The 21,939-nt window shown below is 33.9% G+C and overlaps 1 protein-coding gene across 1 annotated transcript in view; it reads right to left on the bottom strand.

Annotated features, from left to right (window-relative positions):
- The window catches only part of MYCBP2 (MYC binding protein 2, E3 ubiquitin protein ligase), a 279,976-nt gene that overhangs the window by 192,491 nt on the left and 65,546 nt on the right, over window positions 1-21,939 (bottom strand). Inside the window, exons 6-15 of the mRNA XM_012637759.1 lie at window positions 21,351-21,593; window positions 21,068-21,139; window positions 19,545-19,641; window positions 15,359-15,432; window positions 15,081-15,219; window positions 13,528-13,604; window positions 9,815-10,019; window positions 8,220-8,384; window positions 5,867-6,025; window positions 3,035-3,239 (exon numbers count right to left, since the gene is read on the bottom strand). Of these exons, the coding sequence (XP_012493213.1) occupies window positions 3,035-3,239; window positions 5,867-6,025; window positions 8,220-8,384; window positions 9,815-10,019; window positions 13,528-13,604; window positions 15,081-15,219; window positions 15,359-15,432; window positions 19,545-19,641; window positions 21,068-21,139; window positions 21,351-21,593 (1,436 nt within the window). The remainder of the gene's footprint in view (window positions 1-3,034; window positions 3,240-5,866; window positions 6,026-8,219; window positions 8,385-9,814; window positions 10,020-13,527; window positions 13,605-15,080; window positions 15,220-15,358; window positions 15,433-19,544; window positions 19,642-21,067; window positions 21,140-21,350; window positions 21,594-21,939) is intronic.

The raw sequence follows: 21,939 nt of genomic DNA, 5'->3' as shown, positions 1-21,939 counted from the left end.
CACATGTACTCACCATCAAATTGGTATTAACTAATCAACACATAAACGCACATATAAGAATAACATCTACTGGATGTTGGGCAGGGGGGAGGGGGAAGGAGGGAGGAGGGGACGGGTATTTGTATACACAAGGAGTGCAATGCGCACCACCAGAAGGATGGACATATTTGAAACACGGACTTGGCGGGGGGGACCAAGGGCAACATACATAACCTAAACATCCGTACCCCCATAATATGCTGAAATAAAAGAAAAAGGAAAAAAAATACATTTATAGATGAGAAAATCATAAAAAAAAAAATAATTCCATAGCATCAAAAAGAATAAAATACTTAGTAATTAACTTAACCAAGGAGGTTAAAGATTTACACAACGAAAACTACAAAACAATGCTGAAAGAAATTAAAGATGATGTAAACAAAAACACATTCCATGTTCATGGATTGATTGGAAGACAATATTGCTAAGATGTCAATACCACCCAAAAGCAATCTACAGACTTAATACAATCCCTATTAAAAATTCCAATGATGTTTTTTGCAGAAATAGAAAAAAAACCTATCCTAAAATTCATATGGAATCTCTAGGGATCCTGAGTAGCCAAACAATCTTAAAAAAAGAATGACAAAGTACTCATACTTCCTGACTTCAAAACTTACTACAAACCACAGTAATCAAAAGAGTGTGGTACTGGCACAAAGACAGTCATATAGACCAGTGGAATAGAATAGACAGCCAGAAATAAAACTTCACATATGTGGTCAAATGATTTTTGACAAAGGAACCAAGATGATTCAATGGGGAAAAACAGTCTTTTCAACAAATGGTGCTGAAAAAACTGGATATCCACACGTAGAAGAATGAAGTTGGACCCTTACCTAACACCATACACAAAAATTAACTGAAAATGGACCAAAGACCTAAATGTAAGATCTAAAACTATTTAAAAAAAAAAAAAAAACTCTTAGAAAACATACAGCAAACACTTCATAACATTAGATTGGGCATTGATGTCATGGATATAACACCAAAGGCACAGGCAACAAAAGAAAAAACAGACAAATTGGACTTCATGAAAATTTTAAAAATTTATGCATCAAAAGGCAATGCTAACAGAGTAAAAAGGCAACCCATAGATATGATTTTTTATTTGCAAATTGTATATCTGATAAGGAGTTAATAACCAGATTATATAAAGAACTCCTAAAACTCAACAACAAAAAAACAACCAACCAAATTGAAAAATGAGCAAAGGACTAGAATAGATGTTTCTCCAAAGATCTACAAATAGCCTAGCAGCACATGTAAACATGTTCATCATCACTAATCACTAGTGAAACTCAAATCAAAATCATAATGAGATACTACCTCACAACAATTAGAATGGCCACGATCAAAATAACAGAAAATAACAAGTGTTAGTGAGGATGTAGAGAAATTGGAGCACTTGTGCATTCTTGGTGGGAATGTAAAATGGTACAGCCACTGTGGAAAATAGTATGGCAGTAACACAAAAGATGAAAAACAGAATTACCATACGATCCAACAATTCCACTTTTGGATACATACCCCAAAGAACTGCAAGCAGGGTCTCAAAGAGCTATTTGTACACCCATGTTCACAGGAGCATTATTCGCAATAGCTAAAACGTGGAAGCAACCCAAGTGTATATCAACAGATGAACAGATAAGCACAACATGGTATATACATGCAGTGGAATATTAGTCAGTCTTAAAAAGGAAGGAAATTCTGACATATGCTACAATGTGGATAAACCCTGAAGACATTATGCTAAGTGAAATAATCCAGCCACAAACAGACAAATATTGTATGATTCCATTTATACGAAGTACTTAGAGTAATCAGAATCACAGAGAGAAAGAAAGTAGAAAGTAGAACGGTGGTTGCCAAAAGCAGGGGAGAGGAAAAAACGGGGAGTGGCTATCCTCACTCTGGGCTTTTATTCACAAAATTTCCTCTACTCCCCCAAATCAGCCAATTGGCAGAAATCTGATCTTAAAAATGACATCCCATTATGTTATATTGGCCATAATTGGCAATATAAAAAATGGAATTAAAAAGTCTCCCTAACACTCTAAGGGAAAACTACATTCTTATTCTGCTGAACTCACATATTAACTTTAAATTGACAATAATATAGAAACTTGGGGAAATAATGTAGTCCATTAAGAGGACACACATAACAAAGATAAGTATAACATGTATGGAGCAACTTTAGAAGCGAGAGTACCAAAAATCCCTAAAATTGCAAACAATAAATTTAATTTAAAAGAAAATTATATATCCCTAATCGAGCACTCTATATGATATTTGATAATTCCACTTAGAAAAGATTCATGTTCAACAAAAATTTGGTATTAAATAGGCTTAGAAACAGAGTAAAGGCAGAACCCAAGCCTTAAACAATTTATGACTTGTTTTAAAAAATGGTTTATATGAATCAAATTAAAGAAAGGTAACCTTAAAGATGACACTAAATTAGAAATTGTTATAATGGAAAACAATGATAAGAATTATAATGGTTTCTTAGCCTTTTGGCTAAGATTAAGTGAGGAATTATAAGTATATACCAATAATGCCTTTAAGAAACAATGTAATAGGCCGGATGTGGTGGCTCACACCTGTAATCCTACCACTCTGGGAGGCCGAGGCAGGAAGATTGCTCAAGGTCAGGAGTTTGAGACCAGCCTGAGCAAGAGTGAGACCCTGTCTCTACCAAAAATAGAAAGAAATTAGCCAGACAACTAAAAATATATAGAAAAAATTAGCCGAGCATGGTGGTGCATGCCTGTAGTCCCAGCTACTCAGGAGGCTGAGTCAAAAGGATTGCTTGAGCCCAGGAGTCTGAGGTTGCTATGAGCTAGGCTGATGCCACAGCACTCTAGCCCAGGCGACAGAGCAAGACTCTGTCCCTAAAAAAAAAAAAAATAAAAAAATAATAGAATATACTCTAGAAAATTTTTGGAAAAAGAAGTGTTCTTCACATTTTCTTCAGTAGAAATAATTTTCTTACCCTCCAGGGACTCGGTCTGGACGCCCACTACTGACACAGCTGGCTCCATAACCTGTACAGTCTCCACACACAGTGCAAACCATGCACTGCTCCAGCTTCCACTTATGCATGCCTGGAGGGCACATCATGGACTTCTCATCTTTTTCATCTAACTCTTCTTCCAGGTCTTCATCCATTGCTGTTGCCATATTTTCAACTCCAAACCCTATTTGACAGATCAATTTATAATTTTTATGTAGATTATTCCCGTGTTTAAAAAATGAATGATAATTTTTCCCAATTAAAAAAATATAAGACACTATGGCAGTACAATTCACAACTGCAAAGATGTGGAATCAACCCAAGTGCCCATCAATTCATGAGCGGATTAATAAAATGTGGTATATGTATACCATGGAGTACTACTCAGACATAAAAAGGATGAATTAGTGCCTTTTGCAACAATTTGGATGGAACTGGAGACCATTCTCCTAAGTGAAGTATCTCTTAAGATTGGAAAAACAAACATCACATGTATTCATGACTAACCTGGAACTAACTGATAAGCACTTGGGGAAGCAAAACTCAGTGGAAATCAAGCAGTGGGGAGGGGGAAGAGGGAAGGTGCAAAAACCTACCTAATGGGTACACTGAACACTATTTGAGTGATGGACACACCTACAGCCACAACTGAAGCAAAAGCGATCCATGTAACCAAATATATTTGTATCCCCTTAATATTTTTAAATTAAAAAATACAAGATACCATGCTAAGCCAAGTGATTATACAAAGAAATGCTTAAATATAAGATTAACAAAAATAAATTTTAATTTAGGGACCACTAACAAATGCTCTCCCCATTTTATTTCTGCAAAAGGCAGTAGGGAAGGTTATTGTCAAACACAATCTCTTAGCTGCTACTTTCTGTCAATAATACTTTCAAACATTTTCCAATTTTAGTCCCTCTTTTCCATCCTCACTACCAACAGTATTATTCAATAGACCCAGGAAAGTCTCCTAACTATGCTCTAAGTCGAGAATCCAAGAATCCCCTCCATTCCAGAACACCTTCCCACAGCCAGCAATCAGTTTCCTAAAACACATATTTGATCCTGTGACTTTACAAGTTACAAATCTCTAACACATTTCCAAGGTCTTTAGAAGAACAAAACTCCTCAGCAAGAGACATTCACCACAATATGGCTCCTAATTTTCTCCAATCTCATATCTTTTCCCTCTGCTTTCCAAACATCCTGTGTCTTTTCACATGCTCAGGGCCTTTGCTCATCCCTGCTCCCTCTGCCTCTCCCTTCCTCATATACAAGATGCCTCTCCCTATCTCATCTACCAGACAAACTCCTTTCAGCCTTCAAAAATTCAGCTCAGAAGTCATTTCCTATGAGAGCATTTACTACCTTTTCCAGAAAGTCAGTCACTATCTCCTCAAAGCCTGTTTATATTTCAATTACAACTTTTTAAATCATGTTATAATTCATTCAATTTTTTTTTTAATTGAACACCTACTATATTCCAGGGATTCCTTTATGGCAAAGAATCAACAAACTTTTTGTAAAGGGCCAAACTGTAAAATAATGGCTCTGCGGGCCATAAGTCTTTGTCACATTTTTTATAACCCTTATAAATGTAAAATCCATTTTCAGCTTGGAGGGCTAATACAAAAAATGGTATCGGGTAATAATTTGCAGACTTCTGCTCTAGGTACTAAGGATTATGATAATGAGCTATTACAAAGCTTATAATCTAGTAAGAAAGACAGACATTAATCAAGAAACCATATAAAAATTTTAAAAATAACAATTGTGATAAGATTTTGAAGGAACATACAGTACTACAAGAGCATATATGGGAGGTCAAATCTGAGGGAATTTAGCAACTATTTTTTGTGTTTGACTTTCCTACTACATTTAGATCCTCAAAGGTAAGGTTGATTCCTGAGATCTAGATGAGTCTGCCATCAAGAAGGCCAAAAAGAGATAAACTTGTTTTTGTTAATTTATACAGAGCTTAATCCTCAAAATCATTGACACTTTAAGCACAGTTCATGCTTAGTTCTAATAATATGTATATATTGTCTTACTCTCCAGCCCATACATAATTAAAAACAGAAATTGGAGTGAAGGGTATAGACATACTAATAGTAGCTAGAAGCAAAAATTGAGAGCAAGAAGAAAGTAGACACCCTGCTTAAAACAAACAAACAAACAAACAAACAAAAAAAACCCCAAGACCACAACAAGTAGGGCAATCAAAGAATAAACACCTCTTCCTTTAAACAGCCTGAGGGTTGGGGCAAAGGATACTATGAAGAAGGTGCATCTATAATTTAGTCTTTTCATGTCAAAGAGTGAGATATTCACAAGGATCACTCTGGGTTGTTAAGAACAGATTAAACTTACAGGTGGCATATGCCATTAAATAGGAAGATAACATTTGCCAGATAGACCACTGCCAAAAATTGTTAAAACTGAAAACATGTGGTATAAAAGGAACTAATAATAAAAAGTTTGGAAAATTCACTTTTCTGGAATAATTTAGTCACCAAAAATGCTAAGTCGAAGAGGCACTATTATATTACATAGAATTTAGAAAAACATATAAGTAAGCCAGCTCATGTGCTCAGAAATTTAAAATTTAAAGTATATTCAATTTTTCCAGTGATATGCTTTTATCAGCAATTATCCAATAAGTAAGAAATTTAGTGGTTTTCTAACTAATAAGTATGAAATCAGAGAGCCACTAATTTTGAAAAGATTAAGATTCTTCACTATGTTGTTCTAAAAAACTAATAAAAAGACAACACAAATTTTAAAATCCAAAAATTAAATACCTACCTTTCCCTCCTTGGTTCATAGCACCAGTGTCTCGTCCACATTGTCCTTTATTATTTACACCAAACGTCCAAACTTCTCCATTCTTCATTAAAACACAAGTGTGAGCTTTGCCCATAGCCACCTGAGTTACAAAATGGCCCTTCAAATCAGTTACCAAATCTGTAGGAAAGATACAAATTTGGTAAAAACAACAAAAAAGCCCTTGTGAGCCTAGTAAAAGAACTACCTTCAATGCAGAACTTTTTATTTCTGGGGCAAAATAATTCACTAAAATGGGAAATAAGTGGCCAAAAGATTGACAGAATATCACCAAGTTAATTTTTTAATTTTATGATGTAGCTTCAATGAATCTTAAAATGTTATTGTCCAGACTTGGGACAAATCTTTACTGTAGCATTATCTCAGCTCACTTTTTCCAAATGCTTCCCCCAAACCGACACCTTTTGACAGTACTCAGAAGGGCCAATAGTTCTCAAACTTTTCTGATTTAAGTACAAAGGAGGCCATAAACCATTTACTTTACCTGCTTTGACCTGCCACAGCAAAACAAAGTAAAACACTCGCGATAGTATATTGAAAGGACATTGTTTTTGTAGAAACTTGTCAGATTTTCCGAAGCAGTACTTTCCAATTCTTCTCAACCTACAATGCTTTCTTCCACAATCCAATACACAGCTATTTCCTAAACTTCACTTATTCACATATTACTTTCATTATACTTGTCATATCCCAGTGCCACCCATATTATCTACTTAATATTTTTTGCAACAACTTTAAATTGACTGAAGCATTTTTAACCTTATTAAGTAGTAATAATCAAAGACTGCTGAATATTTTTCTAATATACATTAAAATGAAAACATTTTTAACAAATTAAAGTATTTGTTTTATTTAAATTATAAATAATATCGATCTCACACCACACTTTGGGAAAGCTGTCTTATATCGTTAGCTCAGATATCATTTCCTTAAGATGACCTTCCCTTTCACCTTACACTAGTTTAGGTCTTTTGTTAAGCACATCTCAAAAACTCCCACTTTTAGTATTTAGCACATTTGAAAAAGATGTGTGTGTGTACAACAATAGTATTTATTATTATTAACAGTACTAGCTGACATGCCTTGAGACCTTACATGTGCCAGGCTCTATGCTAAGTATTTCTTAAGCATTATCTCCTATAATCTTTATAACAACCATATGAAGCAGGTACTATTATTAACTACCTTTTGCCAGTGGAAAGAATAAAAAGAAAGCTATGAAAGGTTAAGTAAACTGTTACCCAATTAAAATGTGTTGGTGCCAGTTTGTTTCTCAGCTCCTCAAAATGGCAGGACCCCATGTCTGTCTGGTCTACCAATCCCTGACATACCATCAATGCTCAACAAATATATAAATTTCCACCAGCCCTAGCCAAGAGGACTTTAGTAAGCATCAGTTACACCGAATATTCTTTTTAAACTGTACAGTAGCCCACCGCAAAATTTTGATTCACTCTGACAGGTGCAACCAACTTAGATTCTAAACATTATCCCCTTAAGCCAGTTCACATATCATCTGGGTACAGCTCAACTTTATAATTAATTGCTATAAATGTTCTATATATGTCATTTTCCTAGCATAAGACAATCACTTAAATGAATAATCATAAACTTCATTAATTCTGGTTTCCTTCTTACAAAGAAATTCAAAGGCTTTATATATTTATCTCATATAAAATCCTTTCAAGTGGGATGCCTCATTCATTATACTCATTTCTAACTGCTACAAAGAAAATCCAGCAAACAAGTTCTTGAGATTAGAGTTTATAAATATAAAAGTATTTAGCTGGTGCTATCCCTCACACCTATATCTGAAACTTTGGTTTATCAGTCACCTAGTCACTTAACAAGTAATTCCTGAGACCCTACCATGTGCCAGACACTGTGCGAGACACTGAGGATATAAGAGCCAATAGAGACAGAGAGAATTTCACTCTAACAACCTAACAGAGGAGATACATATTTCCACAATTATAAATCAGCTTTGTCATGAAAATCATTTCCCCAGGGTACTGGCATTACCCCACAGGATATGTCGCATGAGCAACTAACTGAGTTTACAGAAAGCTTCCAGAGAAAATAATAGCTAAGGTGAAGCTTCACTTGCCAAGCTCTATGACTAGGTGTACATAAAACTAGCAACAGTGCTCCTAGTGACAAGATATGAAAGAAAATTTGGAAGGAAATGTAAAAAAAGGTAGAGAAAGCATGCTACAAATACTAATTTTATAGATATATCTTTGTAATACATAATGAACTAGTATTGAAACTTTTTTGCATACAAGTAAAAAGATGTTTAAGGTTTTTTACTTACTTGAACTATCAGAGTAAATGGCATCTTTTCCAAACATGTATAGTTCTCCATCTTTAGAAATAACAGAACTACTTCCATTATTACAGGCTGTATACACCACAATCTTTCCTTCCATCTTAATTATCTTTTTAGGTTTATAGGGTTTTGATTGCCGTCTGCTCTTAGCTTAAAATAAAATTGAATAATCTAAGACATCTATGTACAAACAATAATAATAATGACTCATACATAAAGCCCAAAGAAAAAGCTTACTATTTGCATTTACGATACATTTTATTTATTTATTTTCACAAAGGCCTGGGCTTCCCACATGCAAATTAAAGTGAGTCAACCTCAACTGACCCATTAACATTTAGGCTATCACTGCCAGATCCTCCTTCTTTGCAATGCACTGAAATTTCCAATGGGAAACACTAGTTTTCTACCTAAATTCCGGGGATCCCAATCTCTGGATTAGCTGTTACATTATCAACACCATCACACTAGCATATAGATAATCTCCTTTTCTCTCAAAGTGCAACTCACATGTATTCTTACATTAGATTTTGAAAAGTAAATAAGTTCCTCAGTCATTAAATATTAGGCAGCCAAACCAAGTCAATGAGATTTTAAGGAAAGGAGACATACAAATGGAAGGAAAGTGAATAAATCTAAATGCGGTAATTCAAGAATCCTCTGCTCTCAAAAACTAAATCCTTGAAATACGCAAACTATGGGAACCATCAATCCGCTGTTCCTTCAGCCAATCCCAGTTTCTACATGCCTTTCAGAATTAAAACATATTGCTGTGCTGGCGTTTAAAATACAATTATGTTTTTCATATAACACGATCCACTTCCATATATACAGCAACTACTTTATCTGGTGCTCAAGCAAAGAAAGAACGATGTTCTCCAAATGCTACAAGGAAAAACTGGCTAGGCTGAAGTTTCTGAGAGATGGTAATATGCTTTATGGCTATTTTAAGAGATTTTCCAGAATAACTTTTATTTTCACATGATTTTTACATTATGTGTTGACTTAAAAACCTAATCTCTGTAAGGTGCTACTCCGATGTGCTACAATGTACAAAGTATGTGACAAGTTACAAAAAGAGAAAAATGACACTTTTGAGTAAGACTCTGAGCAGAAATATAGAAAATATAAAAGATAAACAAAATTATTTATTTTTCATTGCTGAGCAATGATTTCGTCACAGAGAAATAACATCAAGAACAATAATCCATAACACTATTACATAAGATTATATAAGGTTTATCTTCTTTCTGGAATATATATTCCTTCCAATGTCTTGGAGTTCCTAAAATAATCTACTGGAATAAACAGGTTTTTAAAATAACTCTAGCTAACAAAATAAGCATATATTCTCAAATGAATAGTCATGTATCCATAAAGCAGAAAATTTCATGAAGATGAACTCTAGGAAATAAGCAGGTACATTTCTTGAACAAACAGTAATGCACCACTATGAACTGAATATGCCCCAATGTAAAAACCTCTATTAATTGACGAGGTTAGTGTTACTAAAAATGATAAACTTTGTTAATAAATTTCACATTATTTTTATTAAATGTCCAGCTCATCAGTCAACTTACTTGACTCGCCATCTTCTCCTTTACTAGCAGATCCTGTAAAGAATATGCTTCCATCCTCCGCAACTAAAAGGGCGTGAGAGCCATCGTGTCCAACTGAGAAGTGTACTATCTTTGGAGATTTTGTAATTGGTAGCTCAACCCATTTTCCTGCTGAAGGACCACCTTGTTTGATTCCAAGACTCTGGTATTTGCCAGTGTAATATATCTTTTACATGAAAAAAAAGAAAAAGAAATTACAATTCTTTTGGGAGTAGTGCATCAGGTATCACATGAGAGAAAAAAAGTATGTAAATATTTTGTTGCAAAACACAAATAACAGGAAACGAATTTTTCTTTTGCACTATTCAACTTCAGAGAGCTGAGCAAGAGGGAAATAACATATATTTTGCCAAAAGAAATAGTTCATAATAGTTTTTTGTATCTATACTTATAATTGCTCATATTTATTTCCATAAATATGCTCCAAACTCAAGAGTAGGAAATTCATAAAATCCTCAATTCACTTTTTCCAGTTTTAAAAACCTACATAAATATACTGTATTTGCCTAATAATTTTAAATTTTAGAATTCTTTTAATTATCTTACTTTGCCCTCACACCCACTAGATAAGAAAAAAGTGTCCATCTCTATGGACTGACCTCTATCCTCTATAACTTAATGATGCATGCTCCTATCTCCCCCAACTTGCACTGTGTGTATTTCTTCACAGTTACAGTCCTATTCATTAAAATTAAAACACAAAAAATGAATTCATCCCAACTCAAAAAATTGTAAGAACTCCATAATTAAAATTAAATATCTATAAAAAATAACATTTTATAAATTTTACAGTTTTATAGTCTTAAATGTCATAATTTTGTTTCAAAATATAGGCATACATCAGAGATATCACTGACTTGATTCCAGATCACTGCAATAAAGCAAGTCACAAATTTTTTGGTTTCCAGTGCATATAAAATGTTGACCCTATAGTCTATTTAAGTATGCAATAGCATTATGCCTAAGAAAACAATCCATATTCCTTAATTTAAAAATACTTTATTGCTAAAAAATGCTATTGATCATAGAGCCTTCAGCAAGTTATAATTTTTTGTGCTGGTGGAAAGTCTTGCCCTGATGTTGATAGCAGCTGATTGATCAGGGTGGTAGTTACCGAAGGTTGGGGTTGTGGCAGTTTCTTAAAATTAAACAAAAAGGAAGCTTGCCACATCAATTGACTCTCCTTTCATGAAAGATTTCTCTGTAGCATGTAATACTGTCTGACAGCATTTTATACACAGAACTTCTTTCAAAATTGGAATCAATGTTCTCAAACTCTGCTGCTGTTTAATTACCTAAGTTTATGTAATATTCCAAATCCTTTTTTGTCATTTCAACAATGTTCACAGGAGTACAGCAAAGAAACCACTTTCTTCACCCATCTGTAAGAAGCAACTCCTCATCTATTTAAGTTTGATCATGCAATTGTAGCAATTCAGTCCCATCTTCAGGCTCCACTTCTAATTCTATTTCTGTTGCTATTTCCACTACACCTGCAGCTAATTCTTCCACTGAAGTCTTGCACTCCTCAGTGTCATCCATGAGGGCTGGGATCAACTTCCTCTAAACTTCGATTAACGTTGGTATTTTGACCTCCTCCCATGAATCACGAATATTCTTTTTTTTTTTTAAGAGTCTCACCCTGTCACCCTGGGTAGAGTGCAGTGGTGTCATTGTAGCTCACAGCAACCTCAAACTCCCGAGCTCAAGTGATCCTCTTGCTTCAGCTTCCTGAGTAGCTGGCACTACAGGTGCACACCACCCCACCAACTAATTTTTCTATTTTTAGTAGAGATGGAGTCTCGCTCTTGCTCAGGGTGGTCTCGAACTCCTGAGCTCAAACAATCCTCCCATCTTGGCCTCCCAGAGTGCTAGGATTACAGACTGCACCTGGCCAATCACAAATATTCTTAATGGCATCTAGATTGGTGAATCCTGTCTAGGTTTTCAACTTACTTTGCCCAGATACATCAGAGGAATCACTATCTTTGGCAACTATAGCTTTATCAAATGTATTTCTTAAAGATTAAGACTTGAAAGTCAAAATTACTCCTTGATCCATGGTCTGCAGTATGGATGCTATGTTAGCAGCCATGACAACAACATTAATCTCTTTGCACATCTCCATCAAAGCTCTTGGGTGACCAGGTGCATTGTCAAAGAGCAGTAATACTTTGAAAGGAATCTTTTTTTCTGAGCAGTAGGTCTCAACAATGGGCTTAAACTATTCAGTAAATCACGCTGTAAACAGATGTGCTGTCATCCAGTCTTTGTTTTTCCATTTCTAGAGTACAAGCACAGTAGATAGAGGTAGCATAATTCTTAAGGCCTGAGAATTTTTGGAATGGTAAATGAACATTGTCTTCCACTTAAAGTCAGCAGCTACATTAGCCCCCAACAAGAGTGGGCTTGTACTCTAAAGCTTTCATGACAGGCATTGACTTCACCTCCCTAGCTAAGAAAGTCCTAGATAGCATCTTCTTCCTATAGAAGGCTGTTTAGTCTACACCAAAAATGTGTTGTTTAGTGTAGCCACTTTCATCAATGATCTTAGCTAGATATTCTGGTAACCTGATGCAGATTCTACATCAGCACTTGCTGCTTCACCTTGAACTTTGATGTTATGGAGACATATGACTTCTTTCTCTAAGCCTCATGAACCAACCTTGCATAGATTCCAACTTCCTTTCTGCAGCTTCCTCACCTCTCTCAGCCTTCATAGAACTGAAGAGAGTTAGGGCCTTGCTCTGGATTAGGCTTTGGCTTTAGGGAGTGTTGTTATTGGCTTGATCTTCTATCCAGACCACTCAAACTTTCTCCATATCAGCAATAAGGCTGTTTCACTTTCTTGTCATTCCTGTGTTCACTGGAGTAGCAGGTTTAATTTCCTTCAAGAACTTTTCCTTTGGATTCATAATTTGACTAAATATTTGGTGCAGTATTTGGCTAAATATTTCAGCCTATCTCAGCTTTCAATATGCCTTCTTCACTAAGCTTAATCGCTTCCAGCTTTTGATTTAAACTGAGAGACATGCAACTCTTTCCTTCACTTGAACGCTTACAGGCCATTGTAGGATTATTAATTGATCTAATTTCAACATCATTGTGTCTCAGCGAAGAGGGAAGCCCGAAGACAGGGAAAGGGATGGAAGAACAGTGGAGCAGGTAGAACATGCATAATGTTTTTTTATTTTTTTTATCCATTAAGTACATCGTCTTATGTTGGCACAGTTTATAGTGCCCCAAAATAGTTACAATAGTAACATCAAAGATCACTGATCACAGATCATCATAAAATATATTATAATAATAATGAAGAAGTTTAAAGTATTATGATAATTACCAAAGTACAAAACAGACACAACAAAGTAAGCATGTGCTATTGGACAAATGGCACCAATAGACTTGCTCAATGTAGGGTTGTCACAAACCTTCAATTTGTAAAAAAAATGCAATATCTGCAAAGAGCAATTAAGCAAAGTGCAATAAAATGAGGTATGCCTGTACCATTTTCAACATGAATAAAATGTTGCCACATAAAAACAAAATAATTTTAAATCAAAATTTTAAATTGATGATGATTAAACATGTGAATTATATAAACTAATCAACAGTTGTACCAAACATCTCTTAAAGCAGAGAATGTTAATTTTTACTCCCAAAAAGTAATTTACCTTCCCATTTGCTGTTTTCATTAGTGCAAACTCTCGTCCTGCGCCAAGAACTGCTGACTCCTCATCAAATCCTGTACCTAAAATACAAAACTAATAAATACTATTGCAGTCCCAATATGAATAATTCCAAGTAAAACATGTACTCAGCATGTACTGTGAGTGATTGAAATGTTAATTCAATTAATATCACCCAAAAAAAGATGACAAAATAGGTCATATGCCTCAATTTTTTAAAATATTAACAATAATAGGTACAGTACTCTAAGGAAAGTTACCATAATCTTATCTTTAATCTTCCAAATCAGTGCCAAACTAATTTTTAAAATATAAACAAAAAAAATTTTAAACCCAATGTCAGGAATAGTCCTTGAATTAATATATAACGAACAGATTTTTAGTGAGCATTTATTAGGTACCAGGCATTATAGAGTTCATGAGCCTTACCTCATTTGATTCTTAAAATTATATTGTTCAGTCTACAAATGAGCAAATACAAAGCTTGAGGAGGTTAGTCCAGACACACAGCCTGTAGCTATTTGAACTAAATTATTTCAGATTCTCTATCCCATGTTTTCTTCTACAGAACATTTTATGTAGCTGCTCCATAAATTTAAATACATATATGTGTATAAACACACACAGATCCTTATGTATATTTTCAAACTGTAAAGTTATGGGTAATTATAACTTTATATGTGGCACATTTGTGCTTTTGTTCAGTTATACAAACTACTAATTAATTTATGGGTTTTTTAAGTTTAAACCCTATAATATCAACTCAATATTTATTCTATGGAAAAATTATAAAAAACACTACATAATTCAATTAAAATATGCAAAGTAAAGTGCTAATATCAAGTTTATTAGATTTAATGAGACAGCAATCAAAAATGGTGGATCTGGCAAAGAAACCCAAAAGTTAAAGAATGGAACTATTAAACTTGGCATGGCAAACCAAAATTGAGACCCCTGTGGAACTTGTCATCCTAATTATTTCTACAATACTGCAAGAATAAGTAGACTAAGTCCAAGAAATACTGTGTCATTATTATTTCTGTATCCAAATGAAAGACCACTGATAGGTTTGTAAGGCCAATTACCATTTTCAAAATCTATGGGATCACACTATGACAATTTTGAAAATCTGTTCAAATAAAAATTAAAGATTTCAATTACAGAACTATGTATATTGTTATAGTAACATTTATAGTATGTTTTCAAATTTTTAAATAATTAAACATGGAACATATACAATAATGATGTTCACCAGTGTCCCTCTGTAATTCTTATTAAATGTAAATTTACTTTCTTTTGCTCTATTCAAAATGAAAATGGAAAATTATTAGCCACTTTCTTAAAATGCTCTTCAAATATCTGTTTAAAGGTTCTATTTCCTACTTATACATATTAATTCAAAATTATGTTTTATAGTAACAGAAACAAAATAGCTGTTAAAATACAAACTGAACTACTGAAAACACAATGTTAGTTTTTAAAAGAATAAATAATCTGAAAATTAAAACATGGTAAAAATGCTTATTTTGCCATCTTACTTATAATATGCAAATCCTTTTCCAGATCAAATAGTGAGATACCACAAGCATGTAAGCATTTTCTGGCCAGTTTAAGTTGCAATTCTTGTTGCAGCACAGGTTCAGTGCTTGTGGCAAATATTCTGACAACAAAGCCATCCTTAAAAAAAGAAAACATCCACAGCATTACATTGCATAAACTGGTCTTTCAAGGCTCTATAGTCTATCCAATAAAAACTAAATAACTTAAGAGAAAGGAATTCTATTTCCACTAATTACTCATAATTCAGAGTACTTACATCTCTTGAAGCAGCTATCTGATTAATATATTCTCCATCAGTGAATAAAATATTTTGACCTTCAGTGTGGCAATCTGCACAAAAGAAGAAAAAGGAATTACATTACAATATAAATGATCACCTCGCAAAATGACTTTACTCCTCTGCTGAAGTCAAAATGAGAGTTCTCCACGCAATAAGGATAAACTTAAACTCAAAAGGAGACTGTGCTTTTTAATAAAGAATTACAAATTAGCAGAAATTAAATAATTCAACTAATAATACTTATTCCATTTTGTGCTTACATTTATAAATCTTCCATAACCAAGGACCTGAGATCCCACCTAATTTCAAAATGAATTAGTATCAGATACAGTCTGATAGTAAACATGCACCACGATGAACAAACTATAATATTGGTTATAATCATTTCAACACAATCACATGCGATGTAGGCAACACTCTACCCTCAGACATACATCACAGTCATTAGTGTCACAGAAAAATACAGACAGACCTAAAGCTTCTGTATTGAAGTCTATCGTGTCCAACTACAGATATCCCTTGCTTTGTAAAATGGATGATATTCAAAACCAGTTCTGTATTTCCCACTTAGAAATTCAATGTTTGTTTCCAGCACTTTAACACCGTTTAGCATGCTCTAAACTTTTTAAACATTTGTCCTCCACAGAGAAGACAAATCTATGCTTATGTATTTTTTTTTGCCTCAAAGTAGTCATGTGTCTTGATTAGAATACCATATTTTGTCAATACTGTATATATCTCTGCAGAACACTCCACTATATACTTTGATCAAAATAATGCACAAGCTCAATTGCAACAAGGGATACCAGTATTACAGAAGGACCACTGGAACATGTGTTAGTGATTGCTACTAAATAACATGAAACTACAAGCAAAATCGACATCTAAGTATAAACCTTATCCTTTTGGAAAAACGAATGTTCAGCAAGCAAGTATAAAAGCACACACACACTTCCCAAAATAACTGCAGAGAACTAGGATGAATCTCTCCAGTAATTATAACACCAAAAAAAATTTCATTTCTAGTTGCACCTGAATCAAGAAAACATAAAATTCTGTTTTGGAATGCAGAAATGGAGCCCACCCAAATAAGCTGAATTACTCTATATCTTTCCCCAGGAGCTTCATACTAGCATACTTCCTTATTATAAATATGCAAAACACAGGCAGACCCTTACCAAATAGAGAATTCAGTGATCACAAACTGGAAATAGAAACTGGGAGACAAGGCCCACTGGTAGCCCAAGAGACTTGGTAATCAAAGAGAGGAGAAATCGAAAGAAAGAGTTCCTAGTCCACTGTACAGAATACAAAGAGGCGCAAGAAAGATGCTTCTCAAGCTCTAAGCAGTAAGATTTTAAACTAAAAAGCAAAGAAGAAAAACTCATTATAATTTCAGACAAATGCAGGGGTGAGGAGTGAAGCGGCGCAAGAAGAGTAGCAAAAAGCCTCATGATTTGAGGCAACCTGTCACCAGACATGGAGACTAAATGACATAAGGATACAATCCAAAAGATATGCTGAGACTTAAAGAATAAAATGACAATTATCACAGGGAAAAGTATGTTTTAAGCTCACCAATACTAGGTTAAAATAATTGTTTTGTAAAACAGACTGTATAATAAGTTGCAATAGGAAGCTCAAGGAATTACCTGATTTATATCGATTTTATATATGGCTGCTATTCATTACCATTTATAAACCTGACAATTTACTTCTGCTCCTTGATAGGAAACCTACAGAGCAGAGTTGTCCCTAAGTAGGAAAAACAAAAAGTACTACTAAAGAGAATTCGGTCCAGGTAAAAGAAATGAGAAAATGACAAGAGGCTTCTTTGGGCTTGACGGAGGAGTCTTCCTGACACGTGATTTCAAGATTTTCTCTTTATCCTTTCTTTATCCGTCGTGTAATATTGTAATACAGTATCTTCAGGAATATATCAAGGAACATCTCGCCAGTTCGGAAGACACAGAATATGGGACTATTCTCCCAAGTTCGGTTCATTCTTCACCATTAATATAGCACGTATGTATGAAACACAGGAAGCCACACTTCTATTGTTCAAAGTTGCATTTCACATGTTAAATGATGCAGAGGGATTTAACTGAATAAGGTCATTAACAAGTACTTTGTATCATGGTGGAATAAATAAAACAGCTTTAGCTAGGTATTTTCAAATTGTCTTCTCAGTCACGATCTCTATCAAATGAGCAGGGCTTCTCAGAAGTGAATTCTTCTTTTTTTTTTTTTTGAGACAGAGTCTCACTCTGTTGCCCTGGCTAGAGTGAGTGCCGTGTCTTCAGCCTAGCTCACAACAACCTCAAACTCCTGGGCTCAAGCGATCCTCCTGCCTCAGCCTCCCGAGTAGCTGGGACTACAGGCATGCGCCACCATACCCGACCAATTTTTTCTATGTATATTTTTAGTTGTCCAGATAATTTCTATTTTTTTTTAGTAGAGACGGGGTCTCGCTCTTGCTCAGGCTGGTCTTGAACTCCTGAGCTCAAATGATCCGCCCGCCTCGGCCTCCCAGAGTGCTAGGATTACAGGCGTGAGCCACCGTGCCCAGCAAAAATGAATTCTTTATATTAGTATACATCTGTTATGGAGGATGGGATTTGTCAATTTAGAAATATTCTTCTACAACATTTTCCTAAAATGACTTGAACGAAGAGTGATAGCAATGCTCAGTCCAGTGTAATTTATACAGCAAAAAATTGGAAGGCTCTCACTCCAATATTAATCAATGGAATATATTTTATAATGGTAAAGATAGGTTGTGGAACACTATTTAATAGCCTGGAAATATATTTAGAATATGAAGTGAAAAGGACAGGTTAAAAAAGCAGTGTGTAACATGTGATCACTTTTTTACAAGGATGTACATATACACAGGAAAAACAACAGAAGGATATTTAACAACATGTTAACAGTGTTTATATATGGGAAGTGGAGTTGTAATTAATTTCAACTTATTCTTTTTTGCTCATATGATTTTTATATAATAAATATGATTACCTTTAATATATATATTTATGTATGGAAAGTGTGCATATTATTAAAAATATTTTTAAAAATTATTGTTATTATGACCAAAGACATGGTCCAGGACTTGGGATGACAAAAAAAAAAAAAAACAACCTGTAGACATATCTTAAAACAGAAAATTAGTTACAAAATGATTTGATGAGGTCATCTGTTTTCCAAAGCTGTTCTATTTGTGAAACAGATATGAAATATGGCATTTACTTTAACATGGTATCATGTATACTAATTTGCATGTATGTATAGATAGCAAAGTTCCAATAAATGTTTGATGGAGTTATAAGAATATTTTAAAACTTAACAAGCAGCCTGGGAACAATTATTCTTCTCAGTGTGTTCTTCAAAAGTAGCTCTCATTTTCAGATGGTCAAGTGCCTAGAAGTAATATTGGTGCTTACTATGAAATTATTGGCATACACATTAAACATTCAACATTTTAATATAAACAACTTTAGAAAGTATCAAAGGTATAAGCAAATTCAAAGACCTTACAATGACGCTATGCACTTTCATAGTGTTCCACAAAATTTGAGACCTAATGCCTCAGAATTTAGACAGCAGCGATTTGAGTGATGAATATATGTACACACCTTAAAATTAAAGCAAAATGAATTGTGGCCAAATTACCTTATGAGAACATTATTAAAAAGCATAAATAATGGAATTTGTAAAAAAATTCCTGACCCACTCTAAACTCTATCTCTGAAAACCTTTTAAAATAAAGAGGAAAACCCAAACTCACTGTTGTTAAAGAAAAATAAACAGGTTCTTTGCAGTAAGTCATATGAGAGCCAGAGCTGTGGTCTGATTAAGAACAAAGTAACCCCCCTAAATTCAGTAGCTGAAAAAATCTTGGTGAGGTGAGGGGAGGTAATTGGGCCACAGCTGGTCAAGAATTTGAAAACAAATATTAAAACTCATTATATATTTCTGATGTCTATCGTCTCAACATGTATTAATTTTATATAGACTGTACATGTTTTGCATATCAAGATTTTTTAACTCATCTGTAAGCAAGCACTATTCCTTGCTAATCATTCTTTGTATGTCTAAATAGTCTAACATGCACATTTCTTAACATCACTTGTGAAGAAAAAAATGACTAGTTGAAACATACCTGGTAACATTACAGTACCATCTTGTTCCAGTGTTTCAGGGCTTATTCTTATGGCTGTCATGCTGTGGTTATTCACATCTCTATATAATAAATAACCCTGACAACAACAAAAATTTTTCCTGTGTTAAACCATTTTTTCATTACCAACTCATCAGAAAAAGCAGCCATACAGCTCCATATTAAGGTTTTTTGAGGTACAATAATATATCAGTATTGATATCTAAAAGATATTGAAGAATAAAAATATAAGAACATGGATATACTTTAATAAGAGGAGGAATTATACATTATTGGGAATCAATTTAACATATTTTATTTCCGGAAACATATATAAGGTACACTAAACAGGACAGTACAAGTTTTATTATAATAAAAATGACTATAATCACTTGCCAATAATATAAATGATTAGTTAATTTAATACCTATTTTAAAGAAAAATAACTGAAGTATTTAGGCTGCTATTTCAAAATAAAAACAGTAGTAGTTTTAGATGAAGTGATATGCCATTTGAACATATTGGTGTAATAATATATTTTCTATGGCATTATTTCTTAGATAAAACACAAGAGAGTGGCGAATTAAAATTTGATGAGATATTTTATACCAGGTTAAGTTTTAAGAGATCATTGCTGAGAAATTAATTTGATATTTAAAATTTAATTTCAAAATCTCCCCAATAGTTGATACAGCAAGATTATTCTTCACATAACAACAATAATTTCCTTAGTTTTCAAAATGCTTTCAAGTATCTTTCATCATTTGATGCTAACAACAAACATGGTGAGCTCAAGAAGGCAGGCACGTAGGGACATCTTTATTCTCTATCCTTCTACAAGGGAACTTTGGATTTGCCTCTCAGGAGAGTGTAGTATGAAAATAAATAGTTCCAGCCCCTCTTGTCCATTCTTCATTCACTTTTCTCCATGGCAGGAGAAGTAATGTATCCGACTGCTGATCTAGGAAGATGGTGACACATATCTGGCTATGTTGGTCAGATGAGATCACAGAATTAAGAAAGCAACATGGGCCCAGCTCTTTTCTTTCTTTTGTGATTCTTTGCAGGACCCTCCATGCAGGTAGCTAGTGCCTAGAAGGTACTAGATCTAGACTTAGAATGAAGAAGTTTTGGCAGGAAGCCCTAAGTTGGCCTCAGGTCACATTTGCATTTCCAATTTAGATGTGCTAATAATAAAGGTGGTCTTTGATTCTTATCTAGAGAATAACTTAAACAAGAACTCCAAAGAAGATATTTTTATTTCCATTTTACAGCTAAATAACACAGAACCCAATAAGTTAAATGAGTTACCCAAAGCCTCATATCTAGTTAAGAAGCAGGACCAGAACTAAAATTGAGTATCTTAAGAATTCTGAGCCAATATTCTTTACACTAATTATACCATTGTTATAGCTGTATTATTAAAAATATACCATTTCTGTTTAAATAGAAGTGATATTATTTATTGATTATACAAGGACCAACCACATTTTAAAAGGTAAGAAAAGTTTAGTTTATTCTCTTACCTGAGCATAACCTAACCAAGACTTTTTTTCTTTCCTGTTTCTGATGCGGGATGTAGAATTGTATATATGGCCCTGCAAAATAACAAAAGTTAGTCTAAAAACTGTCTCATAACTAATAATCAGTATAAAATAATACAAATGGATGAATGACATTTAATACGTATATTTTGATTATGATTTTCAAAGAAATATCATTACACCAAAATTAGATAGTATTCTAAAAATGAAGCCAGAAAACAATTTATTATGGTTAAAACTCTGCTATGATAAGAAATTACATTACCCTAACTGTTCCACTGTATCCAGAGCCTATTTTGTATAATCCATCCTTGCATAACAGATAAAGAAAAAATCCATCATTCTGCAGTAGACACTGATCATCTTCATCAACAGACACTTCTTTTAATGGCCACTTGTGCATTAAAGCTGCTTTCTTAATGCCATTACTAAACCAGTCCTGAATTTGAATTTTTCCCACCAAAACTGCCTGTACACTTCTCTGTAGCGAATTTAGTATTGTTGGCACCTATTCAAAAGAGAGAAAAAAAAAATGAAAAGACATTTTAAAATGTTCTAAACATAAAACAGACAAAATAAAGATACTTTATAATATAACATTTACAAGAAAATAAATTGTTCAGAATAATCATGTTTGGCATGCCTGCACAAAGTACTGACTAAAAGTGCATCTAAGAAGCAAATCTCAATCAAACTAGACTTCCTTAATCTTACGATTCCATGTCATTCACCAATTCTGTAAAATCTTAAACATTATTTCAAGTACTCTATCTCCACAAATTTATTATTGCCTTGTGGAACTCAGATTGTATTAATACATAAGATTTTCTCATTCTCTATCCATATTTCTTATT

This window comes from Propithecus coquereli, unplaced genomic scaffold (genome assembly GCF_000956105.1).
Source record: "Propithecus coquereli isolate 6110/MARCELLA unplaced genomic scaffold, Pcoq_1.0 Scaffold123, whole genome shotgun sequence".
Lineage (NCBI taxonomy): Eukaryota > Metazoa > Chordata > Mammalia > Primates > Indriidae > Propithecus > Propithecus coquereli.
This window is presented reverse-complemented; position numbering and strand designations above follow the sequence as displayed.